We start from the raw sequence: 13,498 nt of genomic DNA, 5'->3' as shown, positions 1-13,498 counted from the left end.
TTACACTGTGCATTCTCAACAAAGCTTTGGCCAGAGGTTACTAGTGTTCATTTACCTGCAGCTGATTGACGCCATCTGTTGGTGCTTGCATAGTCCTGGGTCCAATGCCATTTGGTAGAGCCAGTAGCACAAGACCATTGATTTTTTTAGCTGTCTGTAGAGTTGGCATTCTGATCACTAAATGGGGCATTTTTCCTACTGACCAACAATGTAAGGGCCGTTATACTTTTGACCCGTGATAGTCTGGTTTTAGCAGGGGTCCCCGTGACTTGAAACATTTCAAGGGTTCCTCTGGGGTAAAAAGAAAGGCTGCTGTAAACTAACAAGGGCCCAATACCCCTGTTTAAAGCCATACAGTAGGGAAGAGTTTAAAGGGGTTGTAAAGACAAAAATGTTTCCTCTTAAATTAAAGTCTGACAGTAGCTGATAAAGTAAAAAGTAATGTTTTGCATTATAACTAGTTTGATACCTGTTGAAATCGAGCTGTTTTATTCACCTCTGTCACTCCTGAATCATTATTCTCACTGACTTCCTGGTTTGCGGTGCACATTCATTCTTGCTACATCACGGCCTAATGGGAACTACAGTTCCCAATAAGCTTAGCCTCCATGCCTGTGAGGGATAAGAGAGCATCTTCACGCAGGTCTGTAGTCATAGGGAGGGGGTGAGCACATTCTGCTTTCCACCATGCAAAACAGCTCAGATGCTGGTGGAAAGCAAGAAGAGGAGAGACAGGAAATTGCATTTTCATACCTGGATTACTGTATTTTGGAGGTCAAAAGGAAAAACGAGGTAAGTGATATTTAAATGCTCTAGCTTACAGCAATCAATTGATCTAATAAAAAAACAAATCTTTAGTGTTCCTTTAAGCTCCTGTCATGTTTTCAATGCTTTAGGTGTAACTGGGGAGGGAAATGTATGTATTTAATTTGTCCAGAAAATATCAGTTGAGTAGTAAGAAGGTGGTCAATTAAACATGGAAACCTTACAGGAGAACGTTTTTTTTTTCTTTAACATAAGTTGAGCAAATGATTGACTTCTGTTTCAATGCTAGGAAGAGTAGCATACTCTACAGATTAACGTTAAATTTTAACTACAAGGTATGTAAAGTTTGCATCGGATTGTACTTACAAAACAACTTAATGCTATTTTTTTTCCTTACCATTACATAGATTTCAGGGAACTAAAAAGAGGAAAGAAAAGAAAAAAAAAGTTAGACTAATGGCTTGATAGTCACATACATTTTGCATATGCTGTTGCAGAGACTTAGGCTGCATTCACACCTTGGCGTACTTAATCATGGCGTTTTGTCCCGCGAATTGCGGCGACAATTTGCAATGTTTTATACCGCGATTTGCGGCGACAAAACGCCGCGATTGTGAATGCAGCTTACCCCCAGGTCCACATCTCCTATGCCGAACGCCGCCTGAAAAAAAGGTCCGGGACTTGTTTTCAGGCGGCAGGCGTACGGCGTACGGCGTGGAGATGTGAACCATCTCCATAGAGGGCAATGTAAAATCATCCTGCCAGCGTCTTAGGGGCTGCTGCGGCGTCGCGCTTCAGGTGTATATACGCCCAGGTGTGAACAGAGCCTTAGACCCCATAAGCACTATACAACTTTTGTTGTCCGATTTCCTTTAGATTTACCAAAACCATGTAGTGCAAAGGGCCTGCCTCATTGCATACAAATTGACAAACTCTTAAAGTGTTACTAAACCCAGCAATATGAAAATAGTTCACCTCCCCCATTACATTAAAATACTGCCACTATATACTTTTTTTTGGATGATCTGTATCACCACATGTGTGGTGTCAATATCTTGTGACCTGGTTAGCTCTGAGAACATGTTCGCTCCAGCATAAAAACACACAACCGAGCATGTGCATGTAGCGCCAGGTTACTTTCCAGAACCGGTGCTAGGTTAAATTTAGAGGGGGACAGAGAGTTAGGCAACTCTGACCATGTTGATTTGTTCAAATTTGGGCCTCTGTCTCAGCTTTGGCTGTGATGTGGGCTCATTCTGTCATTTCTGGGGTGCCGATTTCACCCCAGGTAGGCAGCAGTGGAGTCAAGAATTGGGTGCTCTTACCCAGCAGCCTATCAGGAGGAGTTTGCCTCGCTGTGCATGCTGGGGGGTATTTATGGGACAGACGCCATTTTCCTGGGCTTCTCCTTGTGTGGCGCCCACCTTTAGGGTAGCCACTCCACACCGCCCCGGCAAATGGCCTTCCGGGGACGGGGTGCGCGCGCAACGCAGAGATCCTGGCTTTGGGACCACGTTGGCCTGGAGCAATCGATCTGCCGCTTGGGGACTCAGTCGACTGGGTCCCACCTAAGGAGGTCCTTGGCTGTCCGTCCTGTTGGAGGAAGCTGTACGGTGGAGAGTCTGCCTGAGGAGTACCAAGAGAGGCTGGTGTTCCAATAGGGGCTTGACCATCCATCAGGGACCAGAGGCTGGATGTTGGCCACCTGTCAGTCGGGAACCCCAATTTAAAACTACCTGAAGGAGATCCAGGTGTCAAGTCTGCTAAGGAGGATTATCTCTGCCGTTTCAACCATAGGGAAAGTCTGTGGCAGAGACTTCTTTTCCCAAGTTCCGAGTGACATTCTGGCTGCCAGGCTTGTGAGAGAGGCCTGTCCAGCTGCACTACACCCACTCAGGCTAGAGTGGTAAAAAAGAAAGTATTGTTGGAAGCAGGACTGTTTCCCTATTGCTCACACTTGAATCTGCCCTCTGCACTTTCGCTAAACCTCTATTCTTCACCAAGTTTTGTTTTTACCCTGCTGGGTAATAAAGAGCATAGAAAAAGACATTCCGTTACTGCAACGTTCACCAAATACCTCTAGACGGTGGAGGAACATGAAGTAACATGACACCCGAAACAAACCAGCAGCTCCTTTGGGGGTAGTGCTACATGCAGGTCAGCTACCCTGCCTGCGCTAGCTGGCCTTCACCAGATAGGCCGTGCAGGAGGGGAAGGATCTGTGCATACAGGATAAAAAACAGCCTTTTTACACAGTGCAGAGGATTAAACCCTCATGGTCTACAGTAAGTATAACAAGCATGCTATGCTGCATATACAGACTGATTTTACTGTTGTGAGTTTAGCAACACTAAGGTTTGACCTCATATTTGGTTTTGGTAAATCTTAAAAAAAAAAAAAAAAAAAAACACGACAGAAAAATTGTATAGCGTGTATCCAGCTTTAAAGTGGTTGTAAACCTCATTCATGAAATTTGACCAAGGCACATGTATCTGTAGTGTTTACTTATCCCTCTCCAAAGCTCTAAGTGCCATGCCTTTTCTGCTGCTCCATTCCTGTTATCAGCAGAGTCACTGCAAGTTCTGACACACGAGATAACAGCAGCTGAAAATTTGTGTCGGGGAGAGAGCTTAGAGTTAGATAAGCAGAGAGCTTATCTATTCATAATACAGCTCTGTGCGTCCCTTTCCTCCAGTGTAAGCCCAGACTACCCACCTACTGCTGAAACAATTTAACACCCTCTGCTCTTTCAAGGAGCGTAGAAAGGGAGACACAGCAGATATGCATGTTAAACTTATGTAGGGAGATTTATTTCATATCTGTATCACCTGAGACTACTCAGTTCACTGGGTATAGGAAAGGGTTTACATCCACTTTAGGACCCAAACAGAAGATGGCCAATTTGAGAAATGATAAAGCTAAAAATGTTGAGTTTGACAGTCTGCATCGCCCATCAAAGTCAATGGGACTGCACCCCAACATATTTGACTTGCGGTTATGGCCAAAACACTCCACATGTGTTCAAGAGGCAGCAATATCGCCTCCGGAATGCCTGGAAACTTCTGCTCTACTGCCCTCAAAAGAGCAATCTACTGCAAATCCCTTTTCAGAGGGGAAGTAATGACAGTCAGTGTAAGTGGCGACTTAGAAAGTCAAACCCTCAGAACACATCAGATTTTCAGTGATAAATGGAGAAGCAGGTTTCCCCCCAGGGTTGTCAAGGAAATGCATCTTCAAATATGGTCAAGCCACTTTTTTAATGTTGACAGATGCAGTGTGGAAAATTATTTTTTCTAAAGACCGAATGCGTTTTCCACACAACTAGCAAAAAAGGATCAGCCTCAGGAGAACCAGTTGTCTGGTGAAGAGGAAGCCTACAAGACAAGTAATGAGGAGGATAGGGGGGAGCAACCCCCCCTCCCATTCTTTCCAAGACTAAACAAGCAGTATATGTGGGGTCTGACTGCCAAGCAGTCCATCTTTTAGCGTATTCAGTTTTAGCAATTGGGTTTTTATTCACTTTTAAATCAGAGATCTGAATACTACTTACCGTTTCCTCCACTGGGCGTAAATTATTGTCCATTGACATCACGTACATCTGCACTGTAGACAAAGACAAGATGTGCACCAAGTTGACACTCAACACAATCAAGTATCCAGACAGAACCAAAGCTTGAAATAAAAGCCATTGTTTGAAGTTGGGTTCAGCTATATCAGATGTTCCAGATACTAGAGACTTGGTTGCTGCACTTCTCATTACTCTAACGCCGCGTACACACGATCGGAAAGTCCGACAACACCGTGGATTTTTTTCCCCCAACGAAATGTTGGCTCAAACTTGTGTTGCATACACACGGTTACACAAATGTTGTCGAAAATTCCGAACGTCAAGAACGCGGTTACGTACAACACTACGATGAGCCGAGAAAAATTAAGTTCAATGATTCCGAGCATGCGTCAGAATTGCATACAGACTATCAGAATTTCTGACAAGAACTTTTGTTGTTGGAAAATTTAAGAACCAGCTCTAAAATTTTTGTTGTCGGAAATTCCGACAGCAAATGTCGGAATTTCAGACAAGAAGCTTGCATCGAACATTTGTTGTCGGAAATTCCTACAGTGTGTACGCGGCATAAGAGTTCCCAATTTGCCTGCAATCGAGTATAATAGTTCCCAGGATGACTAGGATTGCCATTTTTACCCTCCAGGAATACACCAGTATTTTTGGTTAGCATTGAGCACATACTAAATTACAGGGAAGCTGTTCCTAAAGTCAGGGATGGCTACAAAAAGGTGAAGTGTACATCTAGACACAAGATGTAGTTTTGGATAAAGTTAGGATGGGTTAGAACTCCTGTTTGGTTTTATTGTTATCCAGTCCAATTTAGTGTAGCACCCCTGTCTTAAAGCGGGTCTATTGGTAAATTAAACTGTGCTAGGTGGTAACTAACATGGCTGATTTGTGGTCTTTGTGATCATTTTGTGTTTTCTCCTAAGCCTGGTTTAAATGAGGTTTCTCCCTTCCGTCAATAGGTGGAACTGTTGCCTATGGCATTAATATGATGAGCTACAGTGTGATTGCATTATGAAAAGCATATATTTTTTAGTTAATCAGTAGGTGTTTCAGGCCATTGAGCATGCTGGGAGTATATATTTGGAGAAAGTCAGTTGATTAGGGTCCTCCCACCCAGACCTTGGTCTGGTGTGGATGTGTGAGGAACATCTGCGTTAAGTGAGGCCTGGAGTCTGAGGCTTGACTCTGTGCTCAAGGCTCTGCCAGAGAGAGTTTGTGCGTCACCTATGGGCATGAGAAAGGCTCTTCCAGAATGAGAGCTTCTTGTTGCCTGGGGGGCATGAGGAAAGGGGAGGAGTTCTGAGATGAATTACCACAAGGTTACTCTTCATGAGCTGGGGACTGAGGAGGTTGGGAACGCAGCAAAGGGGACTCATCCAAGGAAACCCTGAACAGTGTTGCAAGTTTTTGGTTGCTATAGGAGACAGCTGTTGGTGTGTAGGCACATTGGGTGCAGGCCCAAGACCCTTGTTCTGTATTGCTGTCTACCTGGCTGTTTTGATTTTGGAGACTGCTGATCTGTCTACATATTGTACTCGGGTGTCCTGTGCCCCAACCCTCCCACATTTTCTGTTGTGAGCAATAAACTCACTTTTTTTCATACTAAAAGTGACTGACACCCATCTTTTCTATACCCACCATGCCCAAGAACCAGCAGGGTTCGGAGAGGGGGGGGGGGTCCCTACATTAGAAATGTTCCTATAGGTTGACAATAGGTTTCACCAGACAGAAATCACACCCCCATCCTTTCTCAGTAGCGTGGGGGGGGGGGGGGGAGGCTAGAAGCCCTGTCCACTTTGTTTCGGTTAGTCAGTTACAATTTTGCCATCACTTTCTGTCTGGAGAAACAATTGCCATGGGACAAAGTGAGGGCAAATGTGTCCAATAGAGCAGTAAAACGTTGACAGTTCCAATTCATAACCCCCACCCAAAATTTAGCCACACACAAAGTAGCATGAAACCCATATATGAAGCCATATTTGATTGCATACACAGGCTCCATGTTCTGCTTATAAGTACTACACAGTGGTTGTGATTATGACTCTTCTTAATAAATACAAGTCTGAGCAAGTAGACTCACTAAAGAATGCACTCCGTGTGTGGCCAATATCTCAACAGGTCCAAAAAAAAAAAAAAAAGCAGAGTCAAATTTATAGCTCCTTCTAGTAGCCAATGTGCAAACCGCGAAAGGAATTACAATTAAAGAACACAAAAATGAAAAAGATCAAAATGTACCTTAGGGTACACCAAAATATCACATACTATATTTTCTGTTTAACAGCTATAAAAAATAAATAAAAAACTCTACCCTTCTGGCCACCCTTGTACAGTTCCTTGTCTGTCCGGATGAAGGCAACATTGCCAGTTGGGGCGAGGACCACAGACCTGCGAGCCGTGTAGTTGTAGTTCCCACTGACAGCTCTGACAAGGAAGAACACTGGAGTTGGTACTTCCACCTTTGGCACCTGCATAGATGGGAGGGCAATTAGAGCCCATATGGTTAATTGAACTGATTGGCATTTTGTAATACCAGATAAAGTCTAAAGCTGGCCATATGTTCACTTTGTTGTATTCATCCATTTAAAATTGCTAATCATAAAAAGTAAACTTTTAATCACAGTAAGGAAAAAAAAAAAAAAGGAGCAGGATGAAAATTTCTCACATGAACAAATTTCTAACAGTGTATGTGGTTTTGTTTGAGAAATGACCGTCATAAATTTGACTTTCAAAGCAAAAAAAAGGAAGTACATTTGTAAAGTCATCAGGAAGGCGACTTCAAGTAAAGGCCAGTTGAAGTTCTAGCAATTACGGTATTACTTTATTAATTTGTAACCCGTGCTATTTGCTGCAGAAAAGGTTAAAATGAGAAGTACAGCCAAAGCTCACTTGGCTGTACTTCTCCTTTAAATCACAGTTCATTCTGCACTCCTGTGACCCGTTTTCAGCAGACAGAGCCAGTCCAGGGTGGGGCAAGATTGCGACAATATGTCGGGATCCACCCACAACCCTAGATGGGCACCTGGCCCAGCCTCTCAGTGAGCCGCTAAAAGCCTAAGCCAGCGGCTCCCGCCCTTCCACAGCTCGGCACTCAAGTTAGCGCGCGGGGGGGGGGAGGCAGCAGAGCAAAGACTGGTGACTAACAGTCACCAGCTCTGTGCTCATGGACAGAGCATTCAGTCTGATCGCTTGGTTCTCAGGTCTTCGAGCCGACAGGGGACAGATGCACCAATGTTGCTTTCAACATCGTATCTCGTACTCTTTGAATTGCTTCCTTTACATGAAATCCCTGGAACTCATGCCAGTCCCTCTGCTTTCCTTTTAAAAACTGTCCACACTAGGCATGAGAGCACAGCTTTGTCAGTTCTCTACCCGTGCCGAGAACTCATGCTGCTCGCTTCCAATGACCCCCCCAATCCCTTGCACAACCTTTCACTGGTAAGACCAGTGTGGTGCGGTTTCTCCTTCCCTATAGATCAGTGCATTTTGATAGCAAAACACACACACACCCATCTTTTGACCCTCGGTTAGTGTCTAACGCTTGTCACCAAGACAGGAAGAGAGTGGAAGACTCTCCAATGAGAATTGACAACTGACACCTTCCAACCCTTCATTATTCTACCTAAAGCAAGGTTATCCTCGAGATGTACTTTAATGACACTACCATCAACCAGTCCCTATTATGGATATGTGTGCATCCTCCTTACCCAGTCTGGTATAGTTCCTTGGCTGGCTGCCATACTTGTTAGTTTATTGTTATTGCACAAGTCAGTGAAGTCCCGTCCATTTGGGGCGCACGGGCACCACTCCCTCCATCCATGCGTTTGGCCCCCTAATCTACATGCAGGGCGCCAGCGCATGGATTCCAATTGGGAGGGGTTGTTTTTTTGAAGCACGTGATTAGAGCCAAAGGCTCCAATACGGTTAAAAAAAAAATGCCCCACAACACACCAGCTGCAATTGGTGTGCATAAATATAGTTATGCACTGGAAACAGGTGGACATACATACATACATACAAGCATATATTCTCTGCTCATCAGCCAAATTCTATGCACCGGATGAGTCCTTCAGCTAATGTTGACTGCCAATAAAGGCCTTCCTGTAAAGGGCACTACTTCTCCTACCCCTGGTTACACCAGAAGCAAAAAATATTTAAAACACTAACCTGCAATTCATAGGTTTTAAAGATGTCACCAGCTGGGACCTGCTCATCAATAACAGTGTAGTTTGTTTCACCAACTTCAAGGATGGCCAGAACACGCATGGGATTGGTGTGTCGTTTGACTGTCAGACAAGCCTTTCCTGTCTCTCCACTCTTCAGGAGGCTAGGGATGGAAACTGAAATTTGTCTAAGAAAAAAAAAAAAAAGAAGGATTTACAAACAAGAAAGTTATCATTTGTTAAAAAATCCCTTTGTCATGAATAGAGAAGCTAGCAGCCTAGGATCACAACAAACGGCCAGATCCACAAAGACCCGGCGTAACGTAAAATTTTCCATTTAAGTTACACTGCCTTAAAATTTCTACCTAAGTGCCCGATCCACAAAGCACTTACCTAGAAATTTTCGGCTGTGTAACTTAAATTCCGCCGGCGCAAGGCGTTCCTCTTCAAATGGGGGCGATTCCCATTTAAATTAGGCGCGCTCCCGCGCCAGCCGTACTGCGCATGCTCGTGACGTCATTTTCCCGACGTGCATAGCGCGAAATTACGTTACGCCAAGCTTTGTGGATCGCGTCGGGTCAATAAAGTTGCGTCGAAAAAAAAAAAAGATACGGCGAAAAATAAAAATTTAAAACAAAAAAAAAAAACGCGTCGCTGGACAGAAAGGTCTACTTTTACAAGGTGTAAACAGTTTACACTTTGTAAAAGCAGCCCTAATTTTACACATGCAACTTAATACTTACGGAGAAAAAACGAAGCTGAAAAGCTTAGTGGATCTCCGTAAGTGCTAATATGCATACCCGAAGCAGCATTTCGATGCGAAAAAAGCCCCCAGCAGCGGATGCGGTACTGCATCCTAAGATCCGGCAGTGTAATGCCTAGTACACACGAGAGGATTTATCCGCGGATACGGTCCTCCGGACCGTTTCCGCGGATAAATCCTCTGAGGATTTTGATCCGATGGAGTGTACACACCATCGGATCGAAATCCGCCGCAGAATTCCCATCGCGATGACGTGTCGCGCCGTCGCCGCGATGATGACGCGGCGACGTGCGCTACGCTGTCATATAAGGAATTCCACGCATGCGTCGAATCATTACGACGCATGCGAGGGATGGGTTTGGACGGATCGATCCGGTGAGTCTGTACAGACCACCAGATCGATCCGCTGGAGCCGATTCCAGCGGATAGATTTCTTAGCATGCTAAGAAATTTTTATCCGCTGGAAATCGGTCGGCCCGAAATATATCCGCGGATAAATATCCGCTGGATCGTACACACCAGCGGATCTATCCGCTGAAACCGATCCCCGGATCAATTTCAGCGGATCGATCCTCTCGTGTGTATGGGGCCTTAGTCTCTTACACATGCCGGATCTTCTGTCTATCTCTTGGAAACTGATTCTGTGGATCAGTTCCAAAGATAGAAACAGGGATACGCAGGCGGAACAGCAGATCCGCCTGCGTATCTCTTTTGAGGATCTGGCCCAATGTGCACCCACACAATACTTTCAGCATAGATCTGCTTCTTTGAAGATCATTTCAATGTACATCAAAAATTCTCATTTATTTTGGTCCAGGGCCATCATGTAGCACCCCATAGTGCCATTTGTTAAATACAATTTTTTTTTTGCCTCCCTGTAGTCAAGGAGAGCATTGCTTGATTTGTTAAGTCCACTGTGGAGGAATGGGCTCAATTACACCCCCCGTTTCCCATGGGACCCTGGTACATAGTGGGTGGAAGAATATGACCTCAGGCTGCATGTTATTACCTCACTAGCCAAACCTTGGTCAATAAAGTAGATAACCAGCAGGTGACTGAGGGAGGTATAAATAGGCTGGAGTCCAGAGCAGAGGTCTCTTGTTCCTTAGGGAGTAAGACCAAGCCTGAGGGCAGCAACATCCCTGGGACAGCTGCCTGGAATGCAAGCACATTTTGTGGGATCCCAGCTATGGCTTGGCTGGGGGACCTCCGTTCTCTCCTCCTGGAGCATTTACAGAAAGCCCCCTAAGGATTCAGGACACAGGCAACTCTAGTGTAGAAGTTGATTGACCTTGCACGTGGCTGCCAAGGGATCAGGAAACAGCGAGTACCAGCCTTCTAAAGCTAAAGACTTTCTATGGCCTCTCTGGGAGATCGGCAGTTACGATTTGTACACTCTGGATTGTATGCCCGTTAAAGAGCCCCTTTTTGTACTGTTCATCTATACACTTTGAAGGGGGTTCCGTCACCCTGAAGATTTCGTGGCAGTGGAGGTGTGGTGGCGGTATAGCGGCGCAATTTTTAGCGCCGCTATACCGTAGTATTTACCACAATATTTGTCCGCTATCGGTGCGGTTTTAACCCCGCCAGTGGCCGAAAAAGGGTTAATACTATCGGCAATGCGACTCTGCAGAGGCGTATTACCCCGGTTTCCCATTGATTTCACCTGATAAACACCCCGCTCCTATACCCCTCCAAAGATGCGGCTAGCAGGACTTTTGGAGCGGTCCTGCTAGCACACTGAAGACTACAGGGCACGATTTTTTCAGGCGGTATAGCAGTGCTATTTTTAGCGCTAAACCGCCTAAAAAATGTGTCAGTGTGAAAAGGGCCTTAGTGTCCTCATTTTCAAGTTTACAGTTACTGGATTATCCCTAGCCTTACCATCACCCTATCCAAGTTCTACCCAAAAATAAAAAGAAGAGCTGAAAAGTCTGTTTATAAACTGTGTGGAAAATGCTGTGTATAATATTATTTATGCATTTTTTATATATATTTTTTTTGTGGGTCAACATTGTATTGGGTCTAGATGTGGCTGTAATGGGCATCTGTTTAATAGATGTACACTTTGGATGCACTGCATTTATACGGCGGCAGGTCGGCTCCCCTGCACGAGAGCCCGTAGCTATACGTCGGGCTCTCGAAGCGGCCACTAGGGGCGCGTGCGCGCCCCCGCTCATCCCCGACTCCCGTGCGTGTGCCCGGCGGGCGCGATCGCCACCGGGCACCCACGGTTGCTCGTTACAGAGCGAGGACCAGGAGCTGTGTGTGTAAACACACAGCTCCCGGTCCTGTCAGGGGAGAAATACAATGTATGAACAGCGATCAGTCCTTTCCCCTAGTGAGGCCACCCCCCCTACAGTTAGAACACACCCAGGAAACATACTTAACCCCTTCCCCGCCCCCTAGTGTTAACTCCTTCCCTGCCAGTGGCATTTTTATAGTAATCCAATGCATTTTTATAGCACTGATCGCTATAAAACATTCCATTAGAATTTTTTTTTTCAACACTTTATTTAAGATAATATTACTAAAAATACGTTTTTTTTTTTTTTTTTAAATAGACATATACCACATTTATATAAACATACACATGCATAGGTGTGAAAGAGCCAACAGGAACTACAAATAAAAGTTCCCATAAGACATTACTTACGGCTCTGCATTGCCTGCAGGGATGAGACACAGAAGGGACAAGGCCAGCAGACTTCTCAGCTTCATGTTACCAGGTACACAACTTCTCACACCTGTCCCAGCCCTCCTCCCTCACCTGTCTATATACACCTGAGAATAGGGGCGGGGACTTCCTCCTTCCTCATTCTGCTTTTCCAGGACACGCCAAGATGAAGACATAGGCTACATTTACCACACCTGCTTTACATATCATTAGGAAAGCAGGTCATTTGTGGACTGAATCTGTACAAAAATATATGAAAATGTGTTAAGCCACTTGACCTCCGGAAGGTTTTACCCCCTTTATGACCAGGGCATTTTTTGCTAGTCAGCAATGTGCTACTTTAACTGGAAATTGTGTAGTCATGCAACACTGTACACTAATGAAATTGATATCATTTTTTCCCCACAAATAGAGCTTTCTTTTGGTGGTATTTGATCACCACTGTTTTTTTTTTTTTTTTTACTATATAAACGAACAAAGATTTAGAAATAAAAAAAATATGTTTTCTACTTTAATATTTAACCACTTCCCAGCCATCATCTAAAAAAAAAAGTCCGCAGGAAAGATCTCCTATCCTGGGCGGGCATCATATGATTTCCTCTGCTTCCCGGCCGTCTAGGGGGCACGCATGGCCGCCGTGTCACTCTGGAGCCGATGCACGATTGCCCGATAACAGAGCAAGACCACGTCTGTACAGAGGAACAATGATCAATCCCCTCCCCTTGTGAGTCCCCTCCCCCTACAGTTAGAATCACTCCCTAGGTAACACATTTAACCCCTTGATCGCCCCCTAGTGTTAACCCCTTTTCCCGCCAGTGACATTTATACAGTAATCAATGAATTTTTATAGCATTGATCGCTGTATAAATGTGAATGGTCCCAAAATAGTGTCAAAAGTGTCCGATATGTCCACCACAAGGTCACAGTCACGATAAAAATCTCAGATTGCCGCCATTACTAGTAAAAAAAAAAAATTATAAACAAATTATACCACGTGGGTAGGTATCACATGGGTAGGTACAGAGCATGATGGGACTGTGAGGCCTATATAGGTCCGATGAAAGCAGCGCACCTGCCATTTCAGCGAGAAGAGCCGGCGTGTCAACATCTGGAGAAGAGAAGAAGAATACGTCACAGCCCGGAAGAAGAAGAATACGTCACAGCACGGAAGAAGATAGACGTTCAGCGCTGAAGGAGAAGGCACCGGACAGCTGGAGGAAGAACCGGGGTGCGCCGAGTCAACAGCGGAGAGCGGCGAACATAGCAGAAGACCCCCGGAGAGTGAAGAAGACCCCCCGGATAGCAGAAGAAGACCCCACCCGGATAGCGGAAGAAGAAGCACACCACCCCCGCCGAAGACGTCGGAGGAAACCCGCCGAGGAGTGGGCGCTTTTAAAAAAGCGACCCCCCCCCCCCGGCGGTGGAAGAGAACCGGACGGCGGCGAAGAGCGGCCCCCACCCGAAGACGTCAAAGAAGAAGCCCCCCCTGGTAAACAGAGCTAAAGAAGACAGGGGGCGGCCTCCGGAGCAGACTAATAAATTATTTTAAAAACTCTTGT

At 45.2% G+C, this 13,498-nt stretch overlaps 1 protein-coding gene across 2 annotated transcripts in view; it reads right to left on the bottom strand.

Moving 5' to 3' along the window:
- The window catches only part of LOC120946919 (alpha-2-macroglobulin-like), a 93,866-nt gene extending 81,829 nt beyond the window's left edge, over positions 1 to 12,037 (bottom strand). Inside the window, exons 1-5 of one of the 2 annotated variants that reach the window (XM_040361743.1) lie at positions 11,919 to 12,037; positions 8,504 to 8,687; positions 6,648 to 6,804; positions 4,316 to 4,368; positions 1,163 to 1,183 (exon numbers count right to left, since the gene is read on the bottom strand). In XM_040361743.1, coding sequence (XP_040217677.1) covers positions 1,163 to 1,183; positions 4,316 to 4,368; positions 6,648 to 6,804; positions 8,504 to 8,687; positions 11,919 to 11,983 — 480 coding nt within the window. In that variant the 5' untranslated portion in view covers positions 11,984 to 12,037. The remainder of the gene's footprint in view (positions 1 to 1,162; positions 1,184 to 4,315; positions 4,369 to 6,647; positions 6,805 to 8,503; positions 8,688 to 11,918) is intronic. The other variant, XM_040361742.1, reaches the window with a different exon arrangement.
- Positions 12,038 to 13,498: the final 1,461 nt, after the last annotated feature.

This window comes from Rana temporaria, chromosome 8 (assembly GCF_905171775.1).
Source record: "Rana temporaria chromosome 8, aRanTem1.1, whole genome shotgun sequence".
Taxonomy (NCBI): domain Eukaryota; kingdom Metazoa; phylum Chordata; class Amphibia; order Anura; family Ranidae; genus Rana; species Rana temporaria.
The sequence above is the reverse complement of the archived record's forward strand: the minus strand, read 5'-3'. Positions and strand labels throughout refer to the sequence as shown.